The sequence below is a fragment of the Neopelma chrysocephalum genome, unplaced genomic scaffold (genome assembly GCF_003984885.1).
Source record: "Neopelma chrysocephalum unplaced genomic scaffold, ASM398488v2 Primary Assembly neopelma1_64, whole genome shotgun sequence".
NCBI lineage: Eukaryota > Metazoa > Chordata > Aves > Passeriformes > Pipridae > Neopelma > Neopelma chrysocephalum.
Genome location: NW_020897721.1, coordinates 193,229 through 209,204, shown reverse-complemented (window position 1 = coordinate 209,204; position 15,976 = coordinate 193,229). Strand labels below are relative to the sequence as shown.

The 15,976-nt window shown below is 45.2% G+C and overlaps 2 protein-coding genes across 3 annotated transcripts; both read right to left on the bottom strand.

The window, feature by feature from the left end:
* Nucleotides 1-6,343: 6,343 nt before the first annotated feature.
* Nucleotides 6,344-15,617, bottom strand: TXNDC12 (thioredoxin domain containing 12). 2 transcript variants are annotated; one of them, XM_027683034.1, is made up of 7 exons: nt 15,373-15,617; nt 13,339-13,399; nt 9,013-9,065; nt 8,437-8,510; nt 7,809-7,878; nt 7,636-7,719; nt 6,344-7,197 (listed from the first exon to the last, which is right to left on the bottom strand). In XM_027683034.1, the coding sequence occupies exons 1-7, from the start codon at nt 15,461-15,463 to the stop codon at nt 7,118-7,120; spliced, it is 513 nt and encodes a 170-aa protein (XP_027538835.1). In that variant the 5' UTR covers nt 15,464-15,617; the 3' UTR covers nt 6,344-7,117. The 2 variants fall into 2 exon arrangements, with proteins under 2 accessions (XP_027538835.1, XP_027538836.1); XM_027683035.1 differs by lacking the exons at nt 13,339-13,399; nt 15,373-15,617 and adding an exon at nt 9,705-10,307.
* Nucleotides 10,420-11,840, bottom strand: KTI12 (KTI12 chromatin associated homolog). Its single transcript, XM_027683033.1, has one exon. It carries the CDS (start codon nt 11,806-11,808, stop codon nt 11,086-11,088), a length of 723 nt encoding a protein of 240 aa, XP_027538834.1. The 5' UTR covers nt 11,809-11,840; the 3' UTR covers nt 10,420-11,085.
* Nucleotides 15,618-15,976: the final 359 nt, after the last annotated feature.

Below are 15,976 nucleotides of genomic sequence, written 5' to 3'. Positions count from 1 at the left end.
TTTTACCAGGGCAGTTGAGTAGTTGATGTGGTAGTGCTATACAATTGGCATATAACCAAGGTGTGCATTTTAGGAACAATCACAGGAGAGATGCCAAGAAGCTTTGAGGAACACCTCACTGCGGATCAGAGATGCCATACAGCTTCTCCATGTTACTCAAGCCCAAGCTATCTACCAGGTGGCTCAGGGGACAAATCTACTCAGCATCGGAGTGATTTTCTACCCTCATCTAGAATGACGTTTATTTGCCATCAAAACCACAATTCGAATTACTGTTATATAAGCCAGGCCCTGATTTAAGCCTGAAGTAAGATATCAGCTTTGTGTAGGCAACTAAATAATCAACAGCATAACAGAATCCCAGGTTCATTACGAAAGGTTATTTCAAAGACAGCCTAACAGGCTTTACACCTACAAAAGTCTTCTAGCTCCTTGCAATCCTCTTGTTGCTCTGGGAAAGGTGATCTCTGTCTTTTCCAAAACCTGACTTCCTCTCTACCCAACACAGTGGCTGCAGTTACAGAGATAACGCTTTTCCCTCTACCTGCTGCCTGATCCTCAGTGTAGGGAACTCTTGTGAGCCAACAGCCCTATAAAGCACCAACACAGAAGGCAAGTGGTCATGAGCAGGTACCTGTACCTTTGATGCAAAGGGCTCACCTATGACTCAGGCTCACTTGGGCATCTGCTTAGGGATCACCTGGTTTCACATCCCATAATCGCAGCCACAAGCGCAGAGCCACTGTTCAGCCTAATTTCCAAAGGCTTTTCCAGATTTCTTGCCACCCCTGAATCCCAGTGTTTACAAACAAGCCCTTTCTCAGTCAGGGATAACCAAAAGAAGGGATGCACCCAGGTAATTAGGAGACAGGAGAATTTGTAGTGATTTTTTCTGTCTATCACTTTGTTTGGCCATGTTTCTATAATTTATGGAGAGAATATATTTTGCTCTCCTAGTGCACTTCCCTTCCAGGTTTTAACATTGTACAGTCATGAGCTGCTTACACAACTTCCAGTAAGGGAAGCCTGTGTTATTTTAGATTTATAGATGAGGAAATGAGGGAACAGGAAAGAACTCCCACAAGCTCACAGAGGTAGAAGAGAAGAACAGATGTTGTGCTTTATCTTGTTTTCTGACGTGTGGATCTATCTCACTTTCTCACAGCAGTACTGAGAGCACATTTATCAAGCACAACACATATCTACTATCCTCCCAACATTTTTAATTCAAGACACTGCATCCTCACACAGTGCAATCGATCTAAGGAAACAATTTTAATCTTTTTAGTTCCCTCTTTTCTAAAAAGGGGTCTTTTTTAATTAATGTATTTATTTATTCTTAAAGCAAGAGCAGCACCAAAACACTTAAATCAAGGATGACTGTCTGCTGTATGTAATGCTGTAAGAAGTAATAATAGTAATGACCCTGTGTCTAATAGATTCATTGCCTAAGCTCATTATAAGCATTGGGCATACATAAACAAAACTGTATCCCGAAGTTTGGGATCCCACAGTTTGCACACGGAGTGGTGGTTTCAGCTCACTACCAGCTGTTTTCAAGGGAAGGCAGATAAAAACATGCCAACCTCCAGGAGAAAACAAAATCCTCCTTTTTTGAATAGCACTCACCCAAGTGCTTCTTTGCCTCAGTGTGGAATAAAAAACATGTATAGCCCATGCTGTGTCCCCAGGATGTGTGCAAATTCCATTCTCTTCAACAGGGCTAATGTACCAAAATCCTTACAAATGGCATTTTGAACATTGTTCATAATATCAGAAATAGCACAATAAAGTGACATCCAAATTTGACTGTGCTGCCAATGCAGCTTCTTTTATGCACAGCATGTTGTGTTGTGACCTGAAACACACTCAGAAAGCAGGAGGAACATCTGCAGTTCTTATCAATTAATATTTCTGCAGCATGTCTACCTACACCACGCTGTGCATGCGCAAAATGGCCAAAAAATGAATGTAGACCAGCAAATTATGTTTAATCAGCCAGTTCCTACAGCCTTAGCCAAACTCAGTCCAGACTGTTCTGCCCCTTCAGCTCTGCTCAAGCTCCTCTCTCTGCTTCTATGGGCTTCTCTCCCTTGCCCTGACTTGGAGTGGCAGAAATGGGAGAAAGGGGAAACTCTAGGAAGTTGTCTCCCCTTTATCCCCCACATCCCAGCAGGGACTTGGGAAATGGAGGAGGAGACAGCTGTGTCGGTCACAGGAATGCAGAACAAAGGAGCAGCAACCACCCACTCGGTGATTCCATGCCCAGAACATACCCTGCCTGCTCCCTGCACTTTACCTGATGGGCCACTGTGCCCTGTCCTGGGATGACTGCCAGCCCAGGGTGGTGTGTAACTGCCTCTCCTACTGGTCTGAGTCTGAACCTGGAATGCTGCAAGCACAGGTCAGCCAGTTTCTGCTTCCAACATAATTATGAATAGAGAAGTTTGGGGCATCTATTTTGTTTTCATCCCTAATCAAAGGAACCTTCTGCAGATTTAGCCATCACAAAATTGTGTCATGACATTTTTCACAGCCTAGAGAGGATCACTCAAGTCCTGTTCCCAGTGCCTGTGACAGGTCACAGGAGCTGGCTGGGAGTTGTCAGTGGAGATTCCTCCTCCTCTGCTGACGTGGTGGCACCGGGCTGGCGCTGCAGGAGTGAATCATCAGCCCTGGCAGGAGTGGTGATCTTGGGACAATGGCAGGCCTGGGAACTGTGCACAGCCACTCCTTACTCTGGACAAACTTTGAAAGGAAAAGCAAACTGAGTTTATTTGACTAACTGCTTAACAAATCAGCACCTGTTTCTTCAAGGAGGAAAGCGGGAATGAGTTAATATGCCAAATAGTTTTGAGATGAAGTGACTTTTACCATTTTGACAGACCTTCATTAATTGTTTCCTGGTTCCTTCCAGGCAGCAATGTCCCCTATCCAGTCAGTGCCAAAGACAACTTACACAGCTGTCTGGAAGGGGGCTGCAACCATTTAGAGAAACTTCATCTTTGGCTTTGCTGTCTTTGCAACGAGCATGGATTTGCAGTGAAGTTCCCCTTTTCATCCCACTCTCTGGATAGAGCTCTGCTCAGTGTAATTCCACCGTTAGTGTTTTCTGAATCTCCATCCTTAGGTCTCAGGTTTTGATCCACCTATAGCACAGTTGTCAAGGAACAGCCCTGAAGTGGTTTTCCTGGTTGGGCAAACCCCATCAGGCGTTAACACCAGGTCAGCTGCAAAGAAATACCACAGCATAATGCAAATGCAAATCCTCTTGCAAAAGCTAAGAGAAGTTTCATCACCTCCAAGGATATATGACCTTGTATTCATAGGGGTTTAATAATACTTCAATTCAGAGCTATTCATTACACAAGCTCTACGTGAGGACAGTGAATGAAGCTCATTAGCAGTTGGATACAGGCTGGATACGATGGCAGGCAGACAGCCACAGGGACAAAAGTGCATTTGAAGTAGATGATGCCAGGATGACAGACAGGACACTCTGGCCATGCTGGCATTCTCGGTTGTTGTACTTTTGTTCCCTGCTGCTAAACATGGCAAAGGAAAGGTTTCTTGAGTCTCTTCCTTAGAGCCTGTTCAGCCTCAGGTGCAAAAGCAACCTCTGCTCCCAGGCAGCCAGATGGCCAGCTGCAATCCAGGCACTCCCTAATTAACTTTGGGTTTTTTTCCTCTGTGGGTTGTTTCTGGGAAAAAGGGAACTGACAGCATGTTTGTTTACATGAGATTGATTTGGCTTGGCAGTTCCCTGGGTCCGTACTAAGAATTTTGAAGTGTCTTTGGGTTTTGTTGTCACCTCACAGAAGGAGGAGAAGCTGAGAATCCATGGGGATTTCTAGGATGCATCTGAAGAAGTTATGTAAGTACGCAGGTTTACTGCAAGTCACACACAGATGGGCAGCAAATGAAACAAAGCTGATGGGGGCAAACTAATCTGAAGCCTTAGTTACTGTGCAGTGCTGAGCTGCTGCAGTGTATAATTAAACACAACTACAGCAAACACTAACCTGCAAGCAGGTCCTCTAAGCCCAGTGGACTTGCTTGTGTCCATAAAGTCACACAACATATATAAAACAACTGCTGGATGGATCCCTCTGCACAGAAGAAAATGCCAACCTGGTCTAGATGAAAAAGAAGAAGAATTTAAAGAATCTGCAGTAGGAGTGAGCAACTAAAATGTCCAGGTACAAAGCTGACAGGTAGGAAAGACAAAAATATTTAAGTAACAGATTAAGTTCACCCTGCAATCCAGAGATGTGAAACAGCTTTTACAGGAGTTAACTAGCTGCCCCTAGCAACCATGTGTGGCAGCACATATGTCATGTTCTGCTGAGCCCCCAGCTAAACACTGACCAGGCCAGCAAGTGCCAAGCTCCATCTTGCTACAGAGGACAAAAGCAAAAGTCTAGGAAAGACCAAGTCGAAGGGAGGGTGGGGAAGCTGTGCCTGCTCACCATGGCTGAACATACAGAGGGTAGAGAGGATTAGTGAGAAAGTAGGCAGCCAAATAACAAAGGAAAAAGGATTGTGGAATATTTTTTTCCTTCCAGAGTAGCAAGTCTGGAAGGCATAAAGTGCTGAAGGAGAGGAATTGTGTGAGAGAAGATGTGAAGGAGAGTAATTTTGAATCAGGTTGGTCTTAAAACTAAAGGATGAAGCACAGTGCCCACATCTGTTTCTAGGTGAAGAACTTTTTAAAAATTACTTTGAGGCCACGTTGCTTCTGACATCAGAGTGTTTTGCAAAGAAAGGGACAATTGATGTACATCTCATGGGCTGTAATGTCACTGCAGAGATAAGATAGGGGCAGAGCCGCTGCAAAGCTGTGCATGGAAAATCGCAGAGGTGCAGCCCGCTATTGTGCACTAGAGATTGGTTTTTCAATGATGATTTGTTGAATCCTATCCGAGATGAAAATGCAGAGTCCTCCCCCTGGTGGCAAGTAAAGAAAGCCATAGCAATGACTTTTTTAATCATGTCAATCTAAGGCTATAAATGAAATGAGCATCAGACAGGACCTATTTTTTATTAGGTCAACTGATACAGCTGGAGGAAAAAAGAAGACAATTTTGCAAAATGCAGATCCTTTTTTAGGACTTACATAGGTTTACTTTGAAGGCTGATACAACTTGAGAATAGTTACTGAGTTCAATTTGATCATTTATTTATTAGACAATTTGCAAGAGAAGCAGAGGATAAAGCCTGTAGAATAACTTTCAGCAGCTGATCAGGGTAATTGTGATGTGCAACAATCCCATTATTTCCACTGAGTCCTTCTCTTTTAGTGGCCAATTGAGTTTTGGTGTCTAAAATCAGACACCAGACAGACTGGTATGCGAAGTAAAATTCTTAATGCTACTGAACAGTAAAAATGGACTCAGTAGACAAGTTGGGTTTATTGTATATACAACAGTTTTCCCCCCTTAATGTCCACAGATAGTTCTTCAGAAAGTATCTGTAGAAAATGATCTCTCTGTGTTTGTTCTGGGAAGTTATAGCAAGTGCACTTGGGACAGGAATTTTTGCTTTAGATGACTAATTTGGTGGATGAGGGGAGAACAGCAGATGTAGTTTATTTTGGCCTTACTGTGGCTTTCTACACTGTCTCCCAAAGCATCTTCATAGACAAACTGATGTACAACCTAACTAAATGGGCAGTGAAGTGGATGGAAAACTGGCAGAACTGCTGGGCTGAACAGGGCTCGTCATTACTGGAGTACCCCTGGCTGGTACTGTAACACCTTCATTAGCTACCTGGATGAACTGACAGAGCCCACTCTGAGCAAACTGGCAATGATACAAAGCTGGGGAAGAGTGGTTGATAACCAGATGGTTGTGTTGCTATTCAAAAGGATCTGAACAGGCTGGAGAAATGGGCAGGGAGGGTTGTCAGGAAGTTGAAGAAAGGGAAATGCAAAGTCCTTCACCTGGGGAGGAATAACCTGTGCACCAGTAGATTCTGGAAAACAGCTTTCCAGAGGAGAGTATGGGAGTCCAGGTGGAGAACAAGCTGACCATGAGCCAACAATATGCCCATGTGGCAAAAAAGCCAACAGCATCCTGGCCTGCCTTAGGAAAAGCGTCCCCAGCAGGTTGAGAGGTGATTTTTCTCCTTTCCATTTTCCTTTTCAGTTCCAGTAGATAAACAGTAGGTATCACCTTGTCCTTGACAGTATAGGCAGTGTAAAATGGCTGAATTGTAATGACAAGGAATCTTCTTCAGCTGAGACATTCAACATTAATAACCACTGCAACATAAACAAAAATCTATCCCCCCCGCTTAAGAACAGAAAGTTATGCCCTTTACCACAAAACACTCTCTGCATGCTTATGTTTAAAAAGGTTTATTTTTTTTTCACCCTGGTACAAAAATACAGTACAATGTGATGGCAAGGCATTCGCCAAAAAACATTCAAAGAATAAAAGGGGAAACCCCGTAAAGCTTCAACATAACCCACCCTCACTTGATGGAACAATCAAAAGGTGAGTGCATAAGGAAAAAGTTAATTTTCTGCCCAAAGGCAAATAAAAGTGAATCACACAGTTTTACACAAAAATACATTTGCAGAGCTGATAATTTCACATGCTACTTGGACATTCATGAAATGTATTCTACTGGGTTTACTGGCAGAATTCGTGTTTTGGGATATCTAGAAAATACCTGGCCTAGGAAGATGCCCCATTGATGGCAATGCCCAGTAAAAACAATGGGATCACATAATACCAGTGAGAGAAGAGGAATTCAACCCTGATTAGGTGTCAAAATGTTGGCTGCTACTAGTTTTTTCAATCACACTGTTTGTCCTCATATAATATTCTTCCCTACACACCTCCCTTTTAACACCAAATATTAGTGGCTGCTCAAACACACAACGGGACGTGTTTGCACGTTACCTAGTTGCAAATAATCATCACAGTGCAAACTTCCAGGCAGGAGGAGAAAACACTGTGACTGATGCATGTGTGTGAACTCCAAACAGGGTTTACCCTAACATTGTTGACAGGAGAATTATGTCCCTTCAGTGCAACTACATTCTCAGTCTGTTCAATCGTTTCCTTTTATAGTTTTGAAGCAGTGAAAAATCATCATTTAGTGTATCCATTATAGTTCATCTCCCAGGTGCTTTTGTTTGAAAGCATCACCTGTCAGCTTCTCCTGGGCCTCCTTCATCCCTTGGACAACTGAAAGATTAGACAAGAGAGATACCAACTATTAATCTCGTGATGCAAACATCAAGGTGGACTGGTAATGAAAGTTATTTCAAAACAACAGTTATAGAAAGTATATCTACAAATTAACCTGTGGGAAAAAAAAACCAACAACCAAACAAAAAAATCCTCCAGTCCTGCACCATTTCCTCAACTATGTGTAGATGGATCATGCAAATTCCACGATTTTACATGCCACAACTGGAGACAAAGCTTAGGTCCTACAGACATAACAGTATGTCTTAAGGTGAATTACGATTCTGAATATGGTTCCTCAAGTGTTGGAGAACCACTCACTCACACTGTACCTAACAGCTCCCAGTTATGCTGTAAAGTACCATCATTTTTTTTCCACTAAACAGTGAAGGTGTGTCCTCACTAAAAATGCAGTTTCAATTACTTTGCACATACCTTGATCGGCATTGGTATAGAAATACTTGTAGCTGGGGTTTCCTCTCTCATTTATGATTTCCGGATGGACTTTTCCACTGGGATCTATGAAACGAGAAATCCATCAGGAAATTTAGGTGGTAACAATAAGAACCCAGTCCTGTGAGTGGACACAAGAGCTGCAGATGCCTTACCCATGAAAAGGATTCTGGGAATATAACTTCCATCAGGACTAAAGGCTTCATCCTTGGGCTCTTCGTCATCCTACCAAAGCAAGACAGAAGAGAAGGAATGTATTAGCAAGATATCTAACAAAACACAACATTGCTTTTTAAAGAAACAAGTTATTGCCTTCAGATTCCCGTTACCTTGAGCAATTTACATCTTGAACAGACGCCAAGTAACTGCAGGATCTTCCACTCTCAACGAAAGTAAGTTATTTTTACCTAAACAAGTATCCTCTGTATAAATAATAATATTTTTTTGTCCTGTTAATTTGCATTACACACTCCACTTTGGTGTAGGAATGTTTGATAGGTAATGAAAGAATAAACATAAATTCCTTTATTGCAGCAACAGAATCCCACAAGGTACAAACTGTTAAAGAGACAATGGCAGAGAGCCAGGTTTATAAACAGAATTAAAATAACCAGACTGAAGAGAAGTCTTTTTAAAACAATGAGCTGTATCAATCAATCCTGAATGCCTATTCAGGAGTGCAGGATTTAGGATGTACACCAAACAGGATGTAACCAGTAAAGTCAGATTCCAAATGCTTAATTACCAGGCAGTAACATGGACACAGATCAGAAGGCAGCCTACCTCAAGGTTGACCATAACAAAATTATGGGCAAGTTCAGAGATCTCCTTGGATTCAGCAAACTTTGGCTTTAAAGCTAATTAAGGGGAGGGAAATAAAAATAAAGAGGCATGTAAAAACAGTGGAAAATATTTCAGATTTTCAAACAGTATCAAAATCTCCACTTCATCCCTCCCTCTGGAAAGCTGGTACTTTTCAATAAGCAGTGAGTAAATGGAATGTATGTATCAAACTATGCAAAGCTGGGCTAAGAGCAGCAGGTGACTGAAGCAATTCTTGCTGGGCAGCCATGGGATGAAGCCTGACAACAAACATACATGGCTGTATAGAACCAATGGAACAGAGCAGAAAGCCTGCTATAAACCAGTATTCCCACTCAACTGCCTCATCCTTTAAGCTTAGCCATGATCCCCAGCTTGTTTGTTTGCAATGGCAGTGCCATATTATTCCTCTCTTAATGAAATACAGTTACCATTAGCTACATTCTGAATGCAAAGCTCATGTTTCTCATGGCTATGTGATTTGCATACAAAGATTCACTAGAAATTTCAGCAAGCTCTAGCATTAAATACACTTACCTTTGCAAGCTCCACACCAGGACTTGTGGATGATAACCATAAGAGGCAAACCACTAAAAAAAGGAAGAAAAAAAACTGTCAAAGAAAGCTTCCAGAAAGCCTCTAAACCAAATTCTGTTACGTGTACATTTTAACAGTCAGGGCTTCCTCAAAGGCTCAATGTAACAGAAAACAAGTAAGATGCAAAGAGATTCTGCTGTGTTCTAAGGTTGGCTTGCAAAAAGTTTTCCCAATCTTAAAACATCTCATAAAATACTTTATTGTAACTGCTCACATAGAGGAGACTTTGTCTTTGGAAGACTTGCTCTTATTAGTTTAGATTCCTCCGATACACAGCTGGTCATGCATTTTTTTACTGGATTACTGGAAATGGTTAGTGACACCAGCTGCTTGAGAGATCTCGGGATGGATTTTTGTGGCTGCTTATGGCAACCCAGTGGTTGACAGTCACCTATCCATCCTCCTCCCCATTACAGCCCACATGTTTCAGTCACCTCCTGTGACCAAGACCCCCACTGAGCAACCATCAAACCCAGTAACCCTTTAGCTGTAAACAGATATGAAAGGAAATCTCTACTTAGCAGCGTTCAGGTATGATCTTTAGAACCAGAAAAGGGTAGAGAGGAAGACATTAACATTTAGAGTCATTCAAAGAGAAGTTTGCCCTTTATAATTAACCAATATGTCATCACCTTCCCATTGGGCTCTGCTTGCAGTAAGGAGTATGAATACACATTGCCCTAGTAGAGCTTGCATTGCATCCAGTGTCCTGTCCCTGAGGATGAAAACCCACATTTTTTCTTCATTGTTTCTACAGAGTCCCAAATTGTTTTGCCTCTTTCTTGAGGACAGGCTGATTTACGTCTGGAAAATACACATTGTTCTTATCAAGGACCAGTGGTTCATGCCAAAAGAGTTCAATCATCTGGCAATCAGTACTGCAACACACTTTTTTTAAAGAGAAATTTTCAAAGCAGATTTTAAATTTAAGTGCTCACAGCCTTGAAATACCAATTCTTAGTGAGAACTCACAGAGGTTTGAAATAATGAATGTGTTTTCTCAGCTTTATTCTCTTTACTTTGACTGGTAAGATAAACTTATTTACATCAAAACATTTTTGTAGTCATTTCTCAGTTCTGTAATGCATAAATCCCCCAGCAGTCGGTGTGTCAGACTGTACTATTTCCTCCCAGGGAGCACTACACACACAATTAAACAAAAACGATAATTTATGAGAATGAGGGATGAAGCATCCACCAGAAAGTGAGAAGTTTATATAAACTGTATCTATTGTATTGCAAACCCCAAATTACTGGAAACTAAATGCAAAACTAAGCTACCCATCCCAGCTGGTACGAACCTACGTGTTTCAACAAGAACAGACATTGTCATTTTAGCTTGTTTTCCCTATGAGAGAACTCATTCTTAAGCAATTAGTGTTTTTAAAGGTGTTTAATGATGACCTTGCAGAGAAAAGACACGGCAAGTTATTTCAATAAAACAGTCCTGCAGATAAATTAAGAGTTTAGTCAATTTAAGGCACACATTTTATTGTTAAACCTCTTTGAGTTTGCTAAGCCAGCATCTTTTTGCAGTGCAGAGCTGTAAATCTCTCTTGGGTTCAGTCAGATTTTTTGAAACAGTCACATTCTAAAACACCGCCTGTTCTAGTTCTGGACCTGAAGTCTCTTCTGCAGTTTGACATTATCTGTAGGCAGCCCTGGAAAAACAATCTTCTTATTCAAGACATACAGTCATCACCTTTTGCGCTTTCACATTCAGACACTACTATATTACTGGGGTTTATGTCTCCACAGGAGACTTCACTTGCTTGGGGATGCAACAGCTGCTCTCCTTTTTGACGGGGAGAATTCCGGGGTGTGGGGAACTGTACCCCTACAGATTCTCTCAGAAATAGTCTGCTTGGCTGCTGTGGGAACACAGCACCCAGAGCTGCTGCTGCCAAATATCCGATACACGACAGGTGGGATCCAGGCTCTGCAGGGTCTGTGCCTGGAAGGCGTGTTCTTACTGTCGCAAGTACTTCGACAACCACGGCCACTGCCCCCGGTTCACTGGATGCTGCGGCTCAGGTACTGCAGGAACATGCTGGCCAGCTGGGGCATGTTCTCATCGCTGGGCTGCATCTTGGTGTAGCTGATGAACTGCCTGCGCAGCCGGCTCAGCTCGGCCAGGCTCACGGGCCGGCTCAGCACCAGCCCCTCGGCCAGGCCGGGGACGCGGACCGTGTCCCCGGGCAGCGCCCCGCCGCTCTGCGCGGCCATCACCGCGGCCAGCACGTCCTGGGTGACGCGGTCCAGGCGGTGCAGGAACTCCCCGGACTGCAGGGGCTGGGCGCGGGTGGAGCGGTGCGGGGGCGGTGGGGCGCTCTCGAACAGCGCGGCGCGGATGTCGCCCAGCGGCAGCGGCTCCTCCCCGCTCACCGTGAACAGCGGCCGGTCCCAGCGGCAGCCCGGGTCGGGCTCCTCGAAGGGCGGCTCGTCGGGGCCGCCCCCGCCGCCGGCGCAGTGCAGGAGGCAGCGCGCCGTGCCCGCCTGCCGCGCCGCGCAGTACAGCTCGTAGCGGATGCTCCGCAGCTCGTTGCCCGCGTCCACGATCACCACGTCCCGCCGGCTCAGCCGCCGCTCCACCTCGGCCCGCAGCGCCGCCCGCCCGCCCTCCGCCTCGGACACGACGTGCGCGGCCCGCTCGGGGCCGCCCAGCGCCGCCCGCAGCTCCGCCGCCCGCCGGCTCTTGCCGCTGCCCGGCCGCCCGCACAGCACCACCAGCGGCATCACCCCGCCGGCACCGACCCGGACGGGCGGGAACTGCTTCCGCCGGTCACACACACCCACACACGGCCCGCCCGCGACCGGCAGCACCCCCCGGCCCCGAGCGGCGGCACCGCCCTGCGGGCTCCTCTGCCCCTTCGAGCATGCGGAACCACCGAGCTCCCGCCTCTGGCACCGGGACACCGTCCTGCCAGGCGTCCGGCTTAGAAACGCGACCTTACTAACTGTAGGAACGCTTGATCCCTGCCCTCGTCCGCAGGGAACTTAAAAACGAGACGTCTCCAGCATCCCCCGACACATCCACGCTGCGCAGTTTATAAAATTCAAATTGAAGTCTTGAAACTTCCCAGCTCACTGGCTCTGCTGGATCTCGCTTGATGTGTCACAGTTAATTTCGTTTAATTTTCGTATTATTTTTCATCTCCTCCTGACCTAAGGTCAGACTTAGGAAAACAAATCTACTTTTTAGGTTTATATTTTCTTTGTTATTAGTGGTTTCTCCCAGTCCTTCAGTAATGCTCAAATGCTGCTGAACTCAAATCAGTGAAAGGGTCTGTGCTTCCAACAGTGAAAGGAGAGGGTATGGATTACACCCACCCCTTGCTGCAGTCTCCTTGAGCAGGAATGCTCATCCTGCCTAAACCTGAGAGCTCACCGCTCTCCCCTGTCTCACTTTGAAGCTTCCTCTGCTTCATTGCAAGGTAGTGCTACAATTACACCTGTAAATACTGAAATAATATTTTTTTTCAAAAATATCCAGCTATAGAAACTTGTAAGACCTCGGAAGTGTATCATCTGGGTTAATTTGGTACCTACACTAAAACGATGGATCAGTTTGAGAGCTGAACTCAAACAGCAAACCTGGAAGGCATGAGGAATTTCTGCTCATGTCAGCATTGTCAGATGTAGGTTATAAATTTAAAATACAAGTAGAATTTATAAGCATACCATTTCCTTTCTCACATTTTAACAAGAAACAGAAGAAATTCTGAGGAAAATAATGTGTCAAAATATAATTTTTTACCTTCTAAGAGACTGTTATTTTTAGAGTTTAAACTTAACCAAATCAGGTTCTATCAGTTCACTAGTTTGAAACTTCCAGACTTTTTCCTGCACATTGGAACAAAATAACTCATCTCAGGCTGAGGCCTCATCTATACAGGCATAAGGAATATTAGGGAAGCTCTCAGCACTGCTGAGTTCAAGGGGATTGAGCACTCTTTACACATTCATTTGTGGGTTTCAGAACCATACCTTTCTTTACTGTGGGAAATAATTATTTTCTTCTCATTTCAAAGACATGCTATGGCTTCAATGATTTAATTAGACTGCAGTGAGTAAACCTAGGTGGTGCCTGAGCAAAGATATCAAAACTCTGTATTTTCTCTATAATAAGTGTAGGGATCTGAAGTCTCCTAAACTATCCTCATTTTTGTTAATAATGACTCTTCTGTGGTTAAATTTAGGATTGATACAGAACCTTTGTGAATGCTTTTAAAGACACTTTTCCGTATTTAAAACTAGCAAACATACCTGGCTGCTGCCTCTTTCTTCCCATCTTCTAGTGTTCTCCAATGAATATGATCTCCAAAACCTGCCAGAGAGAAGGGTTTATAAATGCTGCATAATTTAGCGTGTCAGCTAACAGAGGAAAACAGTCCAACCCTCAAGAGTATTTTAAACTTATTTTATATTCTTTTTTTTAAAGCCAACTACAATCCCAGTTCTGGAAAGACTTCTGCAAATACTTACAACCCACATAGTCGTATGAGAAATCCCACTGAAATTAATTAACAAAACCACACCATCCTAATGAATATTTATATCTATATGCAAACGACATCAAAATCCCCCAAACGGATATTAAAATTGAAGGGCCTTCTGATTATTCTCCATTCTTCTTCAATCTATGAACATTTATTAACTGATGAGTGACAAATTAAACATGTCAGCATTTGGCTTCCTAAATCCCACTGAATGTGAACTAAAGCAAAACTTAAAAATTCCTAGGCCAACATATGATCATTAATTGCTCTAAAACTATTATGCTAATTATTACTGCTGATGATAATTGAAGAGTAAGAAAGAACACCACTACACAGATTTCTGAATGTTAGAGTGACTGAACGACGCAGGAAATATTTTATCCCATATCCAGATAACAAGTCTTGTTGCGTCAATTGACACAAGAGTGAGTCAGTGTATGTTTAACAGCTGCAAAGTAGGGACTGCCAGGGTTGGGATTTTTTAGTAGCCAACAAAGCACATGGCCAAAAGCCACCTGGAGAGCTGAGATGAAGGAGATCCGGGAACTGTTTGAAGAGGAACCCCCTTGAAAGACCTCCTCAGAGGTCTTATGGCTCCAGTAATTAACAATTAGTGCACTGGATGATCAAACATCAGCCTTGGCTTGCCCCTTCCCATCGCTGAGGGTTTGGATCAGTCAGCAACCCCCAGGGTGCTGAGGGGAGCAGATTTCGGGAGCTACACAGAGGTCAGAGCCCCAGACTGCTCAGTGCTGACACAGGGAAAAGTGGACATTGTAGACAACTATGGCAAAGAAGCTGGAGAAAGCCTAAAACAGAGTCAGCAAATCCTCATGGCACCTTAATTCAGTATCCGGGAGGTGTGGACAGTTGGCACAGCGTATTACCTGATCTCCTCTCCTGATATGAACCACTGTGAACACATATGATGCAACACACCAAACAGATGAGCTCGCAGTGAGGTGGGGATGCCCTGTCCACGTCCAATCACACCCCAGCTGCTTGGGCAGCTTTGGACACAGGGCTACTTTTGGACAAGCTCAACGTACCCAAGCAAAAGCCAGCTGGATTAGCAGAAGTCGTGTTTATCCAGCATATTGACACGTCAGCTATTTCAGTCAAAGGCCAAAATGTTAAAATAGGGAAAGCCTTTTATTGTTCTAGCTGGGAAACACTTTTTGAAAGCTTTTCTATACTTAAACCAAAATCCCATTTGTGGCAAGCTTCAGTATGTTTTTAAAACAATTACACAACACACTACGGAGTGTTTCTTTTGAATGAAAGTCATCTGGGGAATTAAAGGAGGATGGCTGGCTGGGATCCACACCACAGAGCTTTGCTGTCATTGATCGAATTGGTTACTACCGGTCCTGAGGAGGAGATTTGCCTCTAAGGCAAAGCCACCACCTGGGGTGAAGCTCAGGCGCTGGCTAAACCCGGCTATTAGACACGGTAATTAGACAAGGAGCCTCGGTGAGCCAAGAGAGGAGTGAGGAGCGGTCATCGAGGGCAAGGAAAGCCGAGGGCGGAGGGAAGCGTCATTCATCGCCTGCCAGGAGCCGGCGGGGGCTGGGCAGGCAAAGCGGGCATCGAGGGCTGCCCCGCGGGGCTCCGCGGAGCCCCTCGAAAGGATGCTCAGCCGGGACAGAACCACGACGGCGGGGACGGTGCAAACCCCCTTCACCTCCAGCCCCCAGACCCGCGCTCTGTCCCCCCGCCCCCCGACGCCGCTGAGGGACCGGACCGGCGCCCGCGGCCGGGACACGAGTTGAGGAAAGCCCGAAAGAAGCGTTTTCCTGACCCTTTCCGAGCCCTCCCTCAGAGGAGGCGGCGGAGGCCACCAGCACCAGGCACAGGCAGAGGACGGAGACGGCCGCGGGCTGAGCCTTCATAGTGTCGGCGCGGGCAGCGGCGGCACCGGGTACAGCCCCAAAGCTCCGCACAGCACAGGACCCGCTCAGGCGGATTTTTTTTTCTTTCCCTTTTTTTTTTTTTTTTCCCGTTCTTTTAAAGCCCAGGAAGTGATGTGAGGCGGATGTGGGCGGCGCGCAGCCTTCGCCGCTCGGCTCGGGGGTGCCGGGGGTGGCACCCAGCGGGAGGGGATGCGGTGGGGTCCGAGTCACCTGGGTTACTGCCCCTGGACAAGCCCAGGTTTATCCCGGCGGGAGCAGGCAGCGGGAGGGCTGTGTGTATATGGGGATCCGGGTTTATTTTCTCCTTTCCAAAATAAACGCTTTTGTCGCGCTGCTCTCCGGAATTGCCCAGCTATCGGGAAGGCAAAACCGACCGCAAAGCGCCGTGCGTGAAAGAGGGTTCGCTAAGGGGGACAGCGGAGCACGTGGTGACGCCTTTGGAGCCGCCGCGCCCCGGGTTTGGGTCACCAGCCACCGCTCCCTGACCAGGGG